We start from the raw sequence: 14729 nt of genomic DNA, 5'->3' as shown, positions 1-14729 counted from the left end.
TATATAAAATAATGTAAAAAAAGATTATCTTTGAAAGTTAGGATGAAATTTGGCTAAATAAGGACATAAGGAAATTTTACTGTCATTAAAATTAATTGTTACACCCTCAGCAGCAAGGCACATATTAAAAACTGAAAACATTTCTTTAAAAACAAGTAAATGCCTCGCTCTCCTTGAAGGAGGTGGGGTCACATGTTACTCGCCCTGCACTTACTGGATTATTGAAACAATTAAACAGGGTTAACCTAGGGATAGGGTTATTATAATGGAAATGGTAACTCTAACCCTAACAATTCAACAATTTCACTGTTGATATAAAAGCAAGGCCAACATGTAACGTAATGCATTGCAGAACTGCAACGTAATAAAAAGTAAAGATACGGTATAATAATATAAATAAATAATCTACTTCAGTAAGCACACAAACATTTTACTTTGAGGGGAATGCAGGGATTGTTAACCTGGGCCCTATAACGGCTATAATACCAATAAATGACTCACACTCTGTCAATCTAACAATATTACCGAGGCCCTTAGTTGGAGTTAAATAATCTCACCTTTTGCTCACAAAAACATGATCATATCATGGAAAGATGAGAGGAATGCATTACTTACATTGTGTAAGCATGCAGTGTTCCCTCTGAGATAGAATAATATTTTTAATCAAGATTTAATCAGATCTTCTTTTATTACCCGGAATATTTCGGGATAATCCAGCCTGGACACAAGAATGAGACTTTTGGGTGCAAACACTTGAGCCGGCTGGATCAGGCCGTCCTCCTCTGCCTCCTCATCTTCGTCTCCATCAGCCTCGATACTCTTTGATCCCTGAAATAATCACAAAACAAAGACAAAACAATTTCAGCTGAAGAGTTCATCAAAGAGCCGCGGACTGTAGACCTTCATGGTGTCTCACAGAGAACGCCAGCAGCCCTGAGCTCCTGGTTTAGCTTCTGAATACCCATCACGCGTCCTGTGGAGGTTTAACGTGTTCAACATTTGTTTATTTGTACATTTTCCAGGAATAAAAATCCCTCATCCAATCGATGATACACCGTATGACTGAGTGATTCATGTGGCAACTTAGATAACCATTCAGTTATCTAAGAGACTTGAATGGAGAAGTTGTTGAAATTCAGTCGTATTAACATGAAAGTGCCGACTTTAAACTCTCGCATGAGACGACGTCATAGATTTAATCAAAAATCGGAGAAATTCCTCCTTTGTTCCAGAGAGAGGAGACACATTCACGAACGTTTGGACTATTAATTATTTCTTATCTAAATCTGTCATATTTCAGCCCAGTTTGGAGCCTTTGACTGCACACAACAGATGTAATGAAATCGCAATACGGCAAATAAAAGGTCTCCCTCGGAAGAAACAAAGACGACACGCGAGCATTTGCTCAGCGAAGAGTTGGACAGATCGCCTTCTCCTCTCACGGTCACAGAAAATGTTAAACATCAGACGCTCCAGTGTTCACATAACCAAAGATGGCCATCAACTGCACAATGTCTCTTTTTATTATGGCCACTGAAACAATATTGTATATATAAGGGCACAAGATAAAGATGACAATAATCCATAATAAAATATCCCCAGAAACTAGGGCTGAACCATTTGAAATTGCAATTTCTTGCGGTTTGATTTGTCATTTTTTAAAACAAACTTCAGGTCAATATTGGGCCGTGTAATAGATTTAAAACATAATACATGTTTTAATTGAGCAATATCACAAAAGAGGGAGTTCTGTGGGGACAGCTGCAGATTTCACAGCCAGCTACGACAGGTTATGATTGTTTTTTTTTTGTTTTTAAGTTATTGTTCTCCGCCAAAACCAATATTATCACAACTGGAGCGACTTGATTGTTGCCTAGCAGCACAAACAGCGAGCACACTCCCGCACGTTAGTTTACTTTACACTTTACAGCAGGTCGCTTTGATTCATGTCATTTCATGCTCTCATTGGATGAGCTTTCACATCTGCAATATCAGACCCATTTTTCATTTAGGCTGTTATAAATCCTCACGCTCTGTGTGTGTTTACTTCACCTCCCTCACTCCCTCCCTCTCTCCCTCACCTCAAACCCTACATTAGGCACTTTCTGTAATGGCCGTGGCTCTGAGGCTGTGGTTGGTGTAAGAGGTGTGTGTGTGTGTGTGTGTGTCCGTGCACATCCTGTGCAACATTAGGGAAAGCGGTTTCACTCCCAGGGGAACGGTGGTTTACTAGAAACTGTCCATCATGACTTCCTTTCAGGGCTGCAGACAGACAGCTTTCGCGCTCCATCAGTGGAAATTTACTTGGGAATTTTCCTCAATCTTCAACTTGTCTTCGACTTTAAACATCAACTTTTCCACTGTATGTTCTGGAAGAGGACATAAAATATGAGCCGACATAAACAAAGCCTTCTAATGCCAATAGGCTTTGTCTCATTTTTGAGATTTCCGTTCAGAAATTGGAACAGAATTAACTACATATGTCGCGAACAGTGAACAAGTGATTTTTGACATGAAATCTTTTACTCACCTCCCCATCAACGAGCTCGTAAAAGCAGCAATCTGGTTGTGATTGTCTCTACGGCTGAATCCCTGAGCTCTATCAGACACACCAGCCTCTCAGCACTCATTCCTGACTCAAGCCCTTATCACAATCTGGTATATTTCTACAGGCAGTGAAAACATGCCACACGTGCTTCAGTATCTCAATAAATACAGGATCAAACTATCCCATTCAGATGAAGGTCACATTTCATTCATTATTTTTAGGATTTGGTTGAATTATTAGACAAAATACATTCCTGTGCCGCCTGTCTGGACGGTGAAGATTGTTAAAACACCCTCACGTTTCAGGAGGATCTCCGCTGCCATGAACTGCACCCGGGGAGGCGTGTTTATTTTTGGAGGAACGTGACGCCCGAGTGAGACCAAATATAGCCTCAACTCACGCTGAACACACAAGAATGAAAGGGTCTGGTGATGCTGTGATTGATCATTCCATCAACTCTTACACGATATGACTTTATGAGGTTTATCTTGTCTGCATGTTAGTGCTGCGACAATGTATTGATGGTGCAGTGTATAATATAAACCCTCTGCACTTTATGTGGCCCTGTGATGGACTGACCCCACCCATCGCCCTGTGTGTCAGCTGAGATTGGCACACAGCACCCCCTGCGATGGATGGATGGATTTGATTGTTGGCTTGTGTCCCTGTCAGTCCTCATCAGATCTGCCTGCCTGGGGGTGCACAGTGCAGATATTACTGGCCTCAAGATACAGAACCCAACTCGACACCAGGCACATGGAATGTGCACAAAAAAAAGAGACGACAAATGAGACAAAAGCCGGGTAAACATCAAAAGTGATGCTGAAGTTGCTCCTTTTCTGCTGAATAGGTAAATATGACATATGTGTGTGGAGGTAACACTCTCTTACAGACAAACATCAAAGAAATAACCTCTTGGCAAAAAGAGAAAAATCATAAAGAGTTACTGCACAAAGACAGACCATCAAGATTATTGCGAGGCCCTCGCATCCAAAGACATGGAACCACGTCTTCCCTGCAGTTTTCGTTTTTGTGAAGCGGAGGACACTGCAATCACATCGCTTCGGACAACTTTGCAGTGAGATAAATGCCCACCGTGACCGTGGCCATTTCCTCCAACCATCAAAACATGTTTTCGGGTAACGCTCCCGTCAGTGCCCCTGACCGCGGCACGCGTATTCAAGCTGGAGGCAAACGGTCCTAGTTCTGGTTTCTAGCAGAGGACGGGTGAAAAACACGTCAAGTATGACGGCTCTGCTGCAGAAAGACTTTTATATAACGGAGATAGAGAGATATCAAAGTTAATGAGAGAATTAAAACCTTTCTGGCTCCTTGGAGAGCAAATGGCAGTAAGCATATAGTTCACTGGTGTCAGGATTAGGAGGGAAAACCTTTATCCTTCGTAAGTGATTCCGTTTGACAACCCCTGCTCTAGATTCTGCTATTGTGCCGTTTCCTTGGCAACGTGACTCCCTGAAATTGGGGGGGCAGAGTTTCTTAAGAGCCAATGATGGGAGATGTGTACGTTTGATGTTGCTGAGGTTTGAGAATTGTTTACTTGGCCAAACAAGTGGGCTATTTTTGTTTACTTAGTCCCTTTGATGTTGCAATTTCCCCTAATGCTTCATGCATCCAGTAATGCTTTTAAACCACAGTGAAAAAAAAATATGTCAAGTGGTTCTTCACATAATTATGGCCTGATTCACACTGATGATAAAGGAAAGAGTCGAGGATGCATCACTACACTGATCACTACACTGGTGATTCTTCACATTCCACCAAAGTGACTCTCACAGTGACTGAAGGCTGACAAGTATGTGCTGATAGAATGACTGGATATTGAAATAAACACAAAAACATTTTGCCGTCCTGAAAGGAATGTGACTGACGTGACGACTGCCTTCCACATGTGAGGCGATGTGAGGTCACAGCGGGGCAAGGCCTCCAACAAAGTCAAACACAATGAAACAATTAGCCTGGTATTCTGTGGGCTTTTGGCAGCACGACATATTAATGAGGTCATTCACAAGTACAAAAAAAACCCATCATTTCACAACAGATCAAGACCAGCGGTACACAATCGACCTCAAGCTTCAGTCAAATGAACGGCGCTGGTGGTGGAGCAAAGGTCCGTCCTCTCTTCTATAACAACAGACCTTGCCAATTGTCTGTCATTCTGGAGGATGTCATGCATGCAACAGGCATTCCTAAAAGTCAAAGAAGTGCCAACAAAGAAAAACAATGAGTCTAAAACCAAAAACAGAGACGGAGATTTATCACATCAGCCAACTGAGATTATGCAAAATGGCCCAGAAGAGCCACGAGAGTGACACGTGACGATGACTTCGCCCCCTCCGGCGCAGAATCCTCAAAACTGAGAACGATCACTGTGATAATCTTATACGGGGATTAGACGGAGGACCAGATGCTCACCATTCTGTCACAGTTTATATCCAAACACTACAGTCCTGCTCTCTGTCGTTCTCTTTCTCTTTCCATCACACGACATAATAACTCATCTCTGTCTGACAGATAGAACTCAGGACACTCTGCACTTCAACCCCTCTTTTAATCCCAGTTCTACTACTGTTCGGCAGCCTCACAGCTGGAGTCTGCTCTTCGTCTTTTTCTTCTTCATCTTCTCGACTTCATTTCCTCACCAGGAAGCAAAGCCTCTTTTTGCATCCAGGGAAGATGCATTTGTGGGAGCAAAGAAAAGGTGGGAGAGTAAGAACAGATGAAGCACGATGAGGGTTCTCATAGCAGGTGCTTCTTTTGACTCTGGTCAGTTGCTCCAATGTTCTAACATATACAGAACATAAAATGTGTGAAGGGAAGAATCTCCGGGCTGTGTGTTTTTCTATGCTCCTGTCTTTCTGATGGAGGCTGTGACACCGCAGGGTTCTGGGATAAGATGCAGCTACCCATGGAAAGATCGAGTTATTTTAGAGCTGCAACTAACGATTATTTTCATAATCGATTAATCTATTTATCGTTTGATCCATAAAATATCAGAAAACCATAAAAACGTTGATCGGCGTTCATCAAACCTGGAAATGATGATGTTCTCAAATGTCTTGTTTCGTCTACAAACCAAAATGATGAACCTTAATGATTTCTTTGTTATCCAGAGCAAATATTCACATTTAAGAAGCTTAAACAATCAGAAATCTTGTTTCAAAAGCTTCAAACCGATTATCAAAATAGTTGTCGATCAATTTAGTAATCGATTAATAATCGATTCATCGATCAATCGTTTCAGCTCTAAGTTATTTGAAAGAATAAACAGCTGCATCAGCTCGAGCATGTGTGTGTGTGTGTGTGTGTGTTGCAGTGTTACCTGCAGGTTGACCTCAGCCTCATAGAAAGTGAGGCAGGAGCAGAAGTGGCGATCCGAGTCGATGTCCGTCAGCACGACAGTGAAGAAGGTGGGTGCTTTCCTGTCTCTGGACAACCTCCAACCTCCGGGCTGGCAGAACTGAAAATAAATGCAATAAAATGCTATTAAATGACACTATAATACAAAAGAGATTACATATTCTGTTTTTTTCAGAGACGTGGGCATCAGCATGTTCCAGTGGCTCCCGGCTAGTCTGATTCTCATGCTCCCCACAGAGAGCTCGGACAGGACGTCCTGTTTGAGTGCAGCAATCACATCTATACATAAAGAGCAGGAAATGGCATTTTCAGCATTTCTTTGCTAATAAAGACATCATTGTCAACGGTGTTAAGCCAACTTGTTCATTATTTCTGATTATAAACAAGAATAATTAAATGTATCAATAGGTTCTGCCTCATTGGGACCTGGTTTTGGTAGGTATAGAGAAATTATGAAAAGAAGTAGCGCAAATAGAAGAGTAGAAGGCTTAAATATTGGATGCAGGCAGGCATTTGGGCCAAGAACTGGGTGTTTTTGTCTCGTCTCTGTTTTTGCTGGAGGCCTTTCTCTGAAAACGGTGTTTAGACTGCTCCGCAGGGATTACACCAGGGATTACCAGAGAAGACGGCTACAAAAAGTAGGGGTGTGAGAGGGCAAAAACACACGGATTGACGGACAGATGTATTTTTGTGTGCAGCCAAAGAAAAAGGAAAATACAGCGGCAAGGGAACATGTCTGCGGTGGGAGAGGAGGAGTAGAGATAGAGAAGAAAGAAGAGAGGAGAGGAGGGAGGAAATGGGGGAGGAAGGTTTTGGCTTGTTCGACCTGGAGGATTGGACCAGGATGCCATCACCTTCCAGCAGATACAATGGCTCACAGGAAATCTGGTAAACCTGCATTGTGACGAGGTTACTGCGTGTATCTGTGTGTGTGTGTGTGTGTGTGTGTGTCCACTCAGGTCAGACATGACCCAAGGACCCAGGTGGGGAGAACTGTGATCCTGTCTGAAAATATTCCAACTATGCCATTCATTGTTGTCAAAAAGAGATAAACACCTTTGGGCCTGCATAACTCAGAAGATCACAGGAGATATAACATCCTGTGTGTGTGTGTGTGTGTGTGTGTAGGAGAGCCACTTGCAGCAAAACAGTGAGAAGATCAACTTCCCCAATATGAAATTAGCATTTCCTCACAGCCCTTATCTCGTCTGGGGGTCTGCAGAAAGACACTTGAGTGCTGGAGCAGGTTCAAAGTCACTTAAGTGTTTTTACGTACTTTATTCACGGATCTCTTGCATCCAGACGGAACGCTAACATTGTTGTACACACAAGTTAGGGACGTCTAACCAAACAATGAATCATCGAAACTCAGCCAACTCTCTCTGTATCCAGTTTACCACCAAAAAATCGCCTCATTTCTTCCCAGATAAATTCTTTCCTTAAATCCCATCTTTTTAATACTTCAGTTCTGCGGCTCATAACCACACACACACACACACGTGACCAAATCCATAACCTCCTTGGCACCGGAAACCGTGCACGACCACATGTGCAAACAGAGGTAATTGCTTACTTTATTGGATCAAACATTCAACGTGACAAATCATGTCATTTTATAATTCAATCAAATGTGGTTATAAACACACATTTCTGTGGTTAGTCCTTGTTGGCGAGCTGATAGTTTAATATCTAAAAGGATCAGAGTGACAGAAAAACAAAAGCAAGAAGACCCAACAAGCTGCACGGAGTTTGCATGTTCTCCCCGTGTGTGCGTGGGTTCTCTCCGGGTTCTCCGGCTTCCTCCCGCAGTCAGAAAACATGCAATATGGGGATTAGGTCAATTGGACGCTCTAAATTGACCACAGGTGAGAGCGAATGGTTGATTGTCTCTATATGTGGCCCTGCGATGGATGGATGTCCTGGTCTGATACTTGTATTTGCCTGTATAGTCATTAAAATAAATCAAAAGCACAACAAGAAATTGCTTTAATAGAATTTATATCAGGTAATATAAAATAAATGCTGCCTAAACTCTAAATAAAGCTGACCCACAGAGCTCTGGTAGCTGTACTGTACCACCAGCTTTTTGGAGAAGATCACCAAAGATCCCAAGAGAAAGCAGCGATGGATCACTGCCACAAAACAAACACAATCCAACGCTAATTTACTTTAATATCCTGTTTATTAAACATGATTTTTCTAACATTCGTTGGAGTACAATGAAGGAAAGTTTATCAGAAAGTTGAACGTTGGAATACTGCAGGTCTGCTATTGTGTCCTGTCTCCATACTCTGCGACAGCTTGAAACCGGCCCTGGCTACGCTCCGCGTAAACAAACTGAGTCATGTGACGTCCGGACGTTCTAAAGATGGTGTAATTGATCGGGAAGAGGCGCAGAGGCACAGATTAGCAGGTCGTGACAGTGAAAGCTCTGACTGACGGCGTATGTACTGTACATTCAACTATAGAATGACAGAAATCCACTGCAGTGCAACAGGTGCAAGGCTCATTGTATTACGCAACACACACACACAAAAGGACATCCACTCCTAAATTAGACCTGAGTCAAGTGACAAAGGAACTCTGGTACACAGTGGCTGTATTGATGTCAAAGAGTAAACCGCTGGTGTGCTGATAAACCCTCTGCAGCCTGTGATGATGAACTCCCACTCCCTATCTGCAGTCTGACCTGCTGACCTTTGTCAAGGAGCTGCACCGGTAAAAAGCAGAATTTCACACAGTGTTTTTATAACTGGAGCGGCAGCCATTACTGCGAATGAGAGAAAGCTAGAGTACACACGCTCGAAACTGAAGACGCCCGCACTACAAACATCTTCGAAGGGTCATAAAACCTTCAGAGTTCCCGTAAACCACAGATGAGCTCAATTCCTCAAATCCTATTTCATAATTTGGTGGAGTCAAGAACCCAAATGAAAACAGGCACCGAGGATCTTCATGTTTTTTCGCTCTCCACAACAATAACATGTGCATAGACTAAACTGTCTCTCCTCTGCAACGATGACCTAATCTGAATGAGGGGAACAAAAGCTTAATAAATGACACACATCAAGTTCTAATCATTGCAAACCTAAAAATACTCCTAAAACAAGGACACAAACACGCTGCCAGGCTATCTTAGCGCAGGTGTAACGGAAAGTGAAGGATGTGAGGAAAAAAAACCCAAAAACAACCACAAGCATCGTACTTCCAGGCAGTACTGCTGACTATACATGGATCTGGAATATAAAAGTGATTTCCAATACAATGTGGCCTGGAAAACTTGGCAACAGACGTGCACAACACGGCGTGTCGCTCCATTATCGTCTTCCTTTCGTGTATTCTTTCCCCGTACATGTGGAAGCTTAGGGACACATGCCAGGAAGACGACACAATGACGGAAAGTGAGGTGCGACTTGTCAGGGGCCAGAGAGCAAATGAGCGGTGGGGGGGGGTGAGAAGGTCAGTCGTGTGCACTGCTACGTTATCGCGTCTGCAGGATGAGCGCTGGACAAAACAACCAGCGGCGGCCGCTCCAGAAGAGTGGTTCTGGCACACAAACATACGCTGGTCTCCTCCGCTCAAGGTCAGTGCGATTACGACAAGAAACAAAGCTGTCAACAAGAAGAGGATAGCAACATAACAGCACAACCTTTACCCAAGTACAGTTCATTCCACTGGTTTGTCCGTGCAAGAACTTGCAAGGAATTGATTGAGTGACTGAAGTGTGTCCACCGCCGCTAGGCTAAACATGCTAGTTAGCATGTTAGCATGTGGAGCGAAATCCATTGCCTTCAAAATTAGGGCTGGGTATCGCTGTCGGTTTCCCTAAATGATTTGATGCTGATTCATACAATCAAGGTCCCAATTCACATACTTTTCTATTTTTTTATTTAGAGATAATTCAGTTTCCAGTCTCAATAACCTGATGCATCAATATTTACACTAAAAACATTTACCCCAAAGTAGTTACATTAATGCACTTTTCACGTCATCGATGATAATTCACACTTTAAATCAAGATCTTAATATCCAGCCTACAATTCCCACCAGACATTTTAAAGTAATTAACAACTTATCCAACAGAGGGTGCTGTGAGCGCAGCTTGACCAGCATCCATGTTGTCTTTGCTCATTAAGAAGACAGTAGTGATGTTAAACTGTTTATTGTATACTCATAGTGTCGCAGTATTTGCAATAGTAACAGGAAATATGTGAATTGATAAACAATCTTTTTTAACACAGCCCTACTCAAAATATTCCAATCCAATGCAACTTTATTTATAGAGCACTTTAAAAAACAACAACAGCTGAAACAAAGTGCTGTACATCAGAGATAAATAAGATAATTACATTGACTTCTTTAAGCTTTGTGTTTTTCTTCTATGTAGCAGCTTCTTTTATTATTTACTGGTAAAAGCCCAGGAGTGGGGACATTGAAACAATGTGTTAGTCCCACTTCAAGAACTAATAGTACAATTTCAGTCCGACTAACATGTTTACATGTATTTAAAATAGTGTGGTTTTAGTCTGACCGACACAGTAATTTGTTTTGTTTTCTAACATCATGTTAACAGACTGACTGAGCGCTCAGCTGAGGTGGCATCCATTTCCATTCCTCAACGTTTCCCCCCCCCCCCACCATTACTGTCACCAATACTCCCGCTTTCCCTTTGAAGCTGTGTTATGCAACACTAAGAGCACATGGTTCCTTTTAGATGTAGATATTTTTAGACAAACATGATGGACCACAGTAACGCAAGAAAAAAATGTCTAGTCAGAGAAGGCGGGGGGGGGGGGGGGGGAGTCAGCTTGCAAATATTAGAACCAGCGCTGTACACAAAATTTCAAGCTTCATAAATGCCATATGTGTAGGAAACCTTACACTAGAAAAACCACAGCGTGTATTTTTAGCGCGACCATAAAAAGTGGAGCAACAAGCTCGTAACGACAACTCTGATGAAACCGCCTTTCGCCGCCAAAATCACATGGGAAGTATTGTTCACCTCGGGGCAAATACTTAGGGTGATTTCAAAACACAAATTGAAAACATACAAGCAGTTCACCACATGCGCCTCGAAAACAGGGATGCAAAAAAAAAAAGGAACCCTTTGGAGAATTACACATTCCTACGCTTCAGATCATCATCCCGCTCTCATAAAGCTGACTCATGAAGCTCAACCTAAAGCATCCGTGTGATGCATCGCGGCAGGAATGCGCCTCCCAAACAGAGTTTACGTTATGTCAGTTTAGTCTAAAGTAGGTTAACAAACAACACTTTTTTGAGCATAAACAAGTTGAAACACAGTTCAGGGGGAAAATTCTGCTGTGAAATATACAGAGTAGAAAAATTCCCTTTGCAAATCCAGAGAAAGTCCGTAGATTTTTCCCGGCACCGGCTCTACTTGTAAAACCCATATTAAAACCATGTGACTAATATAACACGAGCAGAATCCAATAAATAATGCAAGTGCCGTGATGACATGTGTCAAACGTACAATCAAGTGTGTGAAGCTCGAGGCACTTTCGCTAAAACAATCAGAGACTTCTGCTGTGGGAAGAGCCTCCCAGTCAAGTGTGAGCATGTCCACTCGTTCTGCTCCGTTAATCAGAGTCTGACACTGTAACGTCCAGACAAGACAAAAAATGACGTGTTAAAACTCCAGAGTTTCACAATTTATGCACGGCGCTGGTGCGGCCTCGCACACTGTGAATTTAGCCGAGGTATAAATAAGTGGCAATGACGCCTGAGTACAATAAATATTATGCTGCCCATAGATAAGCAGACTGGAGTGCAACCAACACCAGGGGAATGAAGTGGAAATGTGAAGAAAACAGCGGCGGTGGAAGTGAATGACGGTCTTGAATTTCTCTCGCAGCTACCACACGACAGGCAGCAGACTGGCAGACCATAATAATATGTTCTTATTGTGACATTTGTGACGGCGCTGCTGAGGTTCCACCTGCTCTGAAGCGTAAACATAGAAAAGATGAGCACACAAAAGGAACTGAACGTTTGGGAGGAAGTTAAACGAGGGGGTTATATTCCTGCCAAAGTGAATATAGGCGAATACTTTCCTGGCATGAATAGTAAAGATAAGATAGTCCTTTATTAGGCCCAGACAAAACAGGAGGAAACTTTGAGTTATTATTTGTGCAGTCATGTGTGTGCATATGATAATACACTTTTATTTTGTTGGTTGCTTGTGTAGGAACCAGTGTAAACAGGAAAGCACCGGGGTTTTCACACTGAAACATGAGGGATAATCAAAGTTCTCTGTTGCGGGTGCTCGAAAAAGTCCACGTGTGAATGATTGGAGGTGTAAATGTAGTAGATGCAATTAAGTTAAGATCTAAAAATGAAGACGTGTGGGTGCAGCCTTTCACTTTCAGGGATCTCACCTACTATTATTATTATTACTATAATATTATTTATACTCAAGTATCAAGCACACAAAGTTGTATGTTGTGTCTATAGTTTTTTTTAACGACAGGGGGCAAAAACCCTGGAAAACAGTTATTATTGTTATTTCATTATTTTTATCAGCTCGGATCACCGACCACTTTGCCAGAGCAGCTTCTCATACCCGTATCAGCTGAGGATGGATAAACATGCTTGTTTCTTTTTGTTTTTTTCATTTCATCTGTAAAAATGTAAACATGTAAGATCAAAACACTCGTGGAGCTCATGGAGTGATGAATGAAAGAGCAGGATAAACAGCTTTGTCCTGACGTTGTAGATCAGCACAATGGCCGCCCTACGTCACGCTGCTGAGCCCCTGTGTTTGCAGCGCTGGAAGATAACGGCGGATAACGACCCGGCTGTGGACAGGTGCTTCCTCCGCTGCATTGTGGGGGCTCCGGCAGAACTTATTCACTATTGGCCTCAGTTTCACTTCTGCCCTCACTGAGTGCAGCTCAAACCACAACAACCTTTCGTTTCTCTGCTGACTGACTGCATACTGATGTCGCAAGGAGAGTAAAAGTCAATCTGTGCACTGTTGGCAGAGTGAAGGTTTCCAACGATTCCATAAAATACAGGTTGGTCTTGTGTTTAAAAGATAAAAGACGTGTTATATATTGAACAGATAGGGAATACACTTTGTTCCTCGTCTTTGATAATCAAGTCAGTGCAAAACCATGGCAGAGAAATAACACATTAGTCCTAAAATGAAGTGTAATACCAGTGTAGTGTAACCAGTGTGTTGTCTTCTTCTGATGAGCAAAGACCGTATGGAGGCCAAGCTGCAGCCACAGTGCCCCCTGCTGGGCAACTTGGCAATTACTTCAAATTGTCTGAGACAATTCTAGGCTGTATATTAAAAATTGAAGAGTTTTTAAGGTTACCCAGTTTCAGTTATATACTATAAAAATAGTCATTGACAATTTGGACACATCATGGCAACTATTTCTAAAAAGACAGTTTTCAATTATTTACCCTTCAGTCTCACTTCTGCCTTCACAGATAAAACCACAACAATCTCAGTTCCTTACTGTAAGTTAACTGTAGTGTGGAGAGTGAACGTGTAGCTGTGCAGGACGTCGGATGAGTTCCTGTGACATTTTCACGAGCGTCACGTGTGCAGAAAAGTGATGTTAATACGTGATATATTACTCGAAAACCACTAAACGCCTGTGACATGTTTAAACCTGTGACATGGTAACTGTTTCTTAGAAGCAGGGCAGCTATGCAGTTTATTCCCTCCGTCTCACTTCTGCTCTCACTAAGTTTTCATTTCTGACTGACCAGGTATTAAGTATACAGTTTCGGGTAGAAGCGTCTTGGACGAGAGTTGAAATGTCTCCAACTTAACCCAAGAACGCTTAAAAACATAAAACACAAACAGAGCACGACACACACAGACCAAGTGAGAGACAAAAACACGGAACACACACACACACACACTGGGCAGAATGCCAGAGAGAAACAGGAAAAAACAGGAAGTGATAAGAGCTGCCGTCACAGTATCATGCTATTACCATTAAATCCTGCTGTGACATAGCAACTTACTCACAGCTGACAAGTGAAAATGTTGAAAAAGAGTTACTTGTTTCCCAAGAACGCCTCAATTCCGTTGTACTTTGCAATGACAATTAAAGATATTCTATTCTCCTCTATTCTACGAGCCAGGCCGTATCCACTTGGCCACGTGAGAACTATTCTGTTGGTTTATAACGTTCTGTTACCAACCCTTGTTAAAAGTTAACTTTTAAAGTGGAATGTAAACACATTAAACACTTAAAATAAAAAAATAATAAAAAAAGCTTCTGCAGCTTGTGATTGAGCTTGTGAAAAGAAAAGCACGGTCAGCACTGTCAAGTCACAGCTGGACATGTACAATAAATGCATAATATTAAATAAACACAATGCGTGACACAGTGAAATGTATAGCTACGGTTTTAAAAAGGTAAACATAAACAAAGCGCTTAAATACCACGCTTAAATTCCCGCTGCCAGCCTCCAGACACAAGCAACCGACATCTCCATCCTCTGAGCACCAGGGTTTTACTAGTGGAGCTCAAACTGTCAATGAATAACAGCAATCTAATGTATTACAGCGCAGTGTGATGATCCTGCCAGTGGCCTAGAGACTTTCCAAGATTTTTCACTCGGAATTCCAAACACGAAGCCCAAGTCAATACCAAAACATCTTCTTAAGTGGGACTCAGCAGGCTCGACTGCAGCAAGAAGGAAGCTAAGCTCAACAGAACACCTGGATCCAGGTCTTTTTATTTTATTATTATTTTAAGTAAATAAACCAATCAATCCCAAACGTTCTCATAAAACAATCTCTGGCAGAGATGGA

The 14729-nt window shown here is 42.1% G+C and overlaps 1 protein-coding gene across 2 annotated transcripts in view; it reads right to left on the bottom strand.

Annotated features, from left to right (window-relative positions):
- Window positions 1–14729, bottom strand: part of sbf2 (SET binding factor 2) — a 94728-nt gene that overhangs the window by 54975 nt on the left and 25024 nt on the right. For both annotated transcript variants that reach the window (XM_058628772.1, XM_058628773.1), the window contains exons 3-4: window positions 5889–6026; window positions 694–828 (exon numbers count right to left, since the gene is read on the bottom strand). In XM_058628772.1, coding sequence (XP_058484755.1) covers window positions 694–828; window positions 5889–6026 — 273 coding nt within the window. The remainder of the gene's footprint in view (window positions 1–693; window positions 829–5888; window positions 6027–14729) is intronic.

Source organism: Solea solea, chromosome 5, assembly GCF_958295425.1.
Source record: "Solea solea chromosome 5, fSolSol10.1, whole genome shotgun sequence".
Taxonomy (NCBI): Eukaryota; Metazoa; Chordata; class Actinopteri; order Pleuronectiformes; family Soleidae; genus Solea; species Solea solea.
The sequence above is the reverse complement of the archived record's forward strand: the minus strand, read 5'-3'. Positions and strand labels throughout refer to the sequence as shown.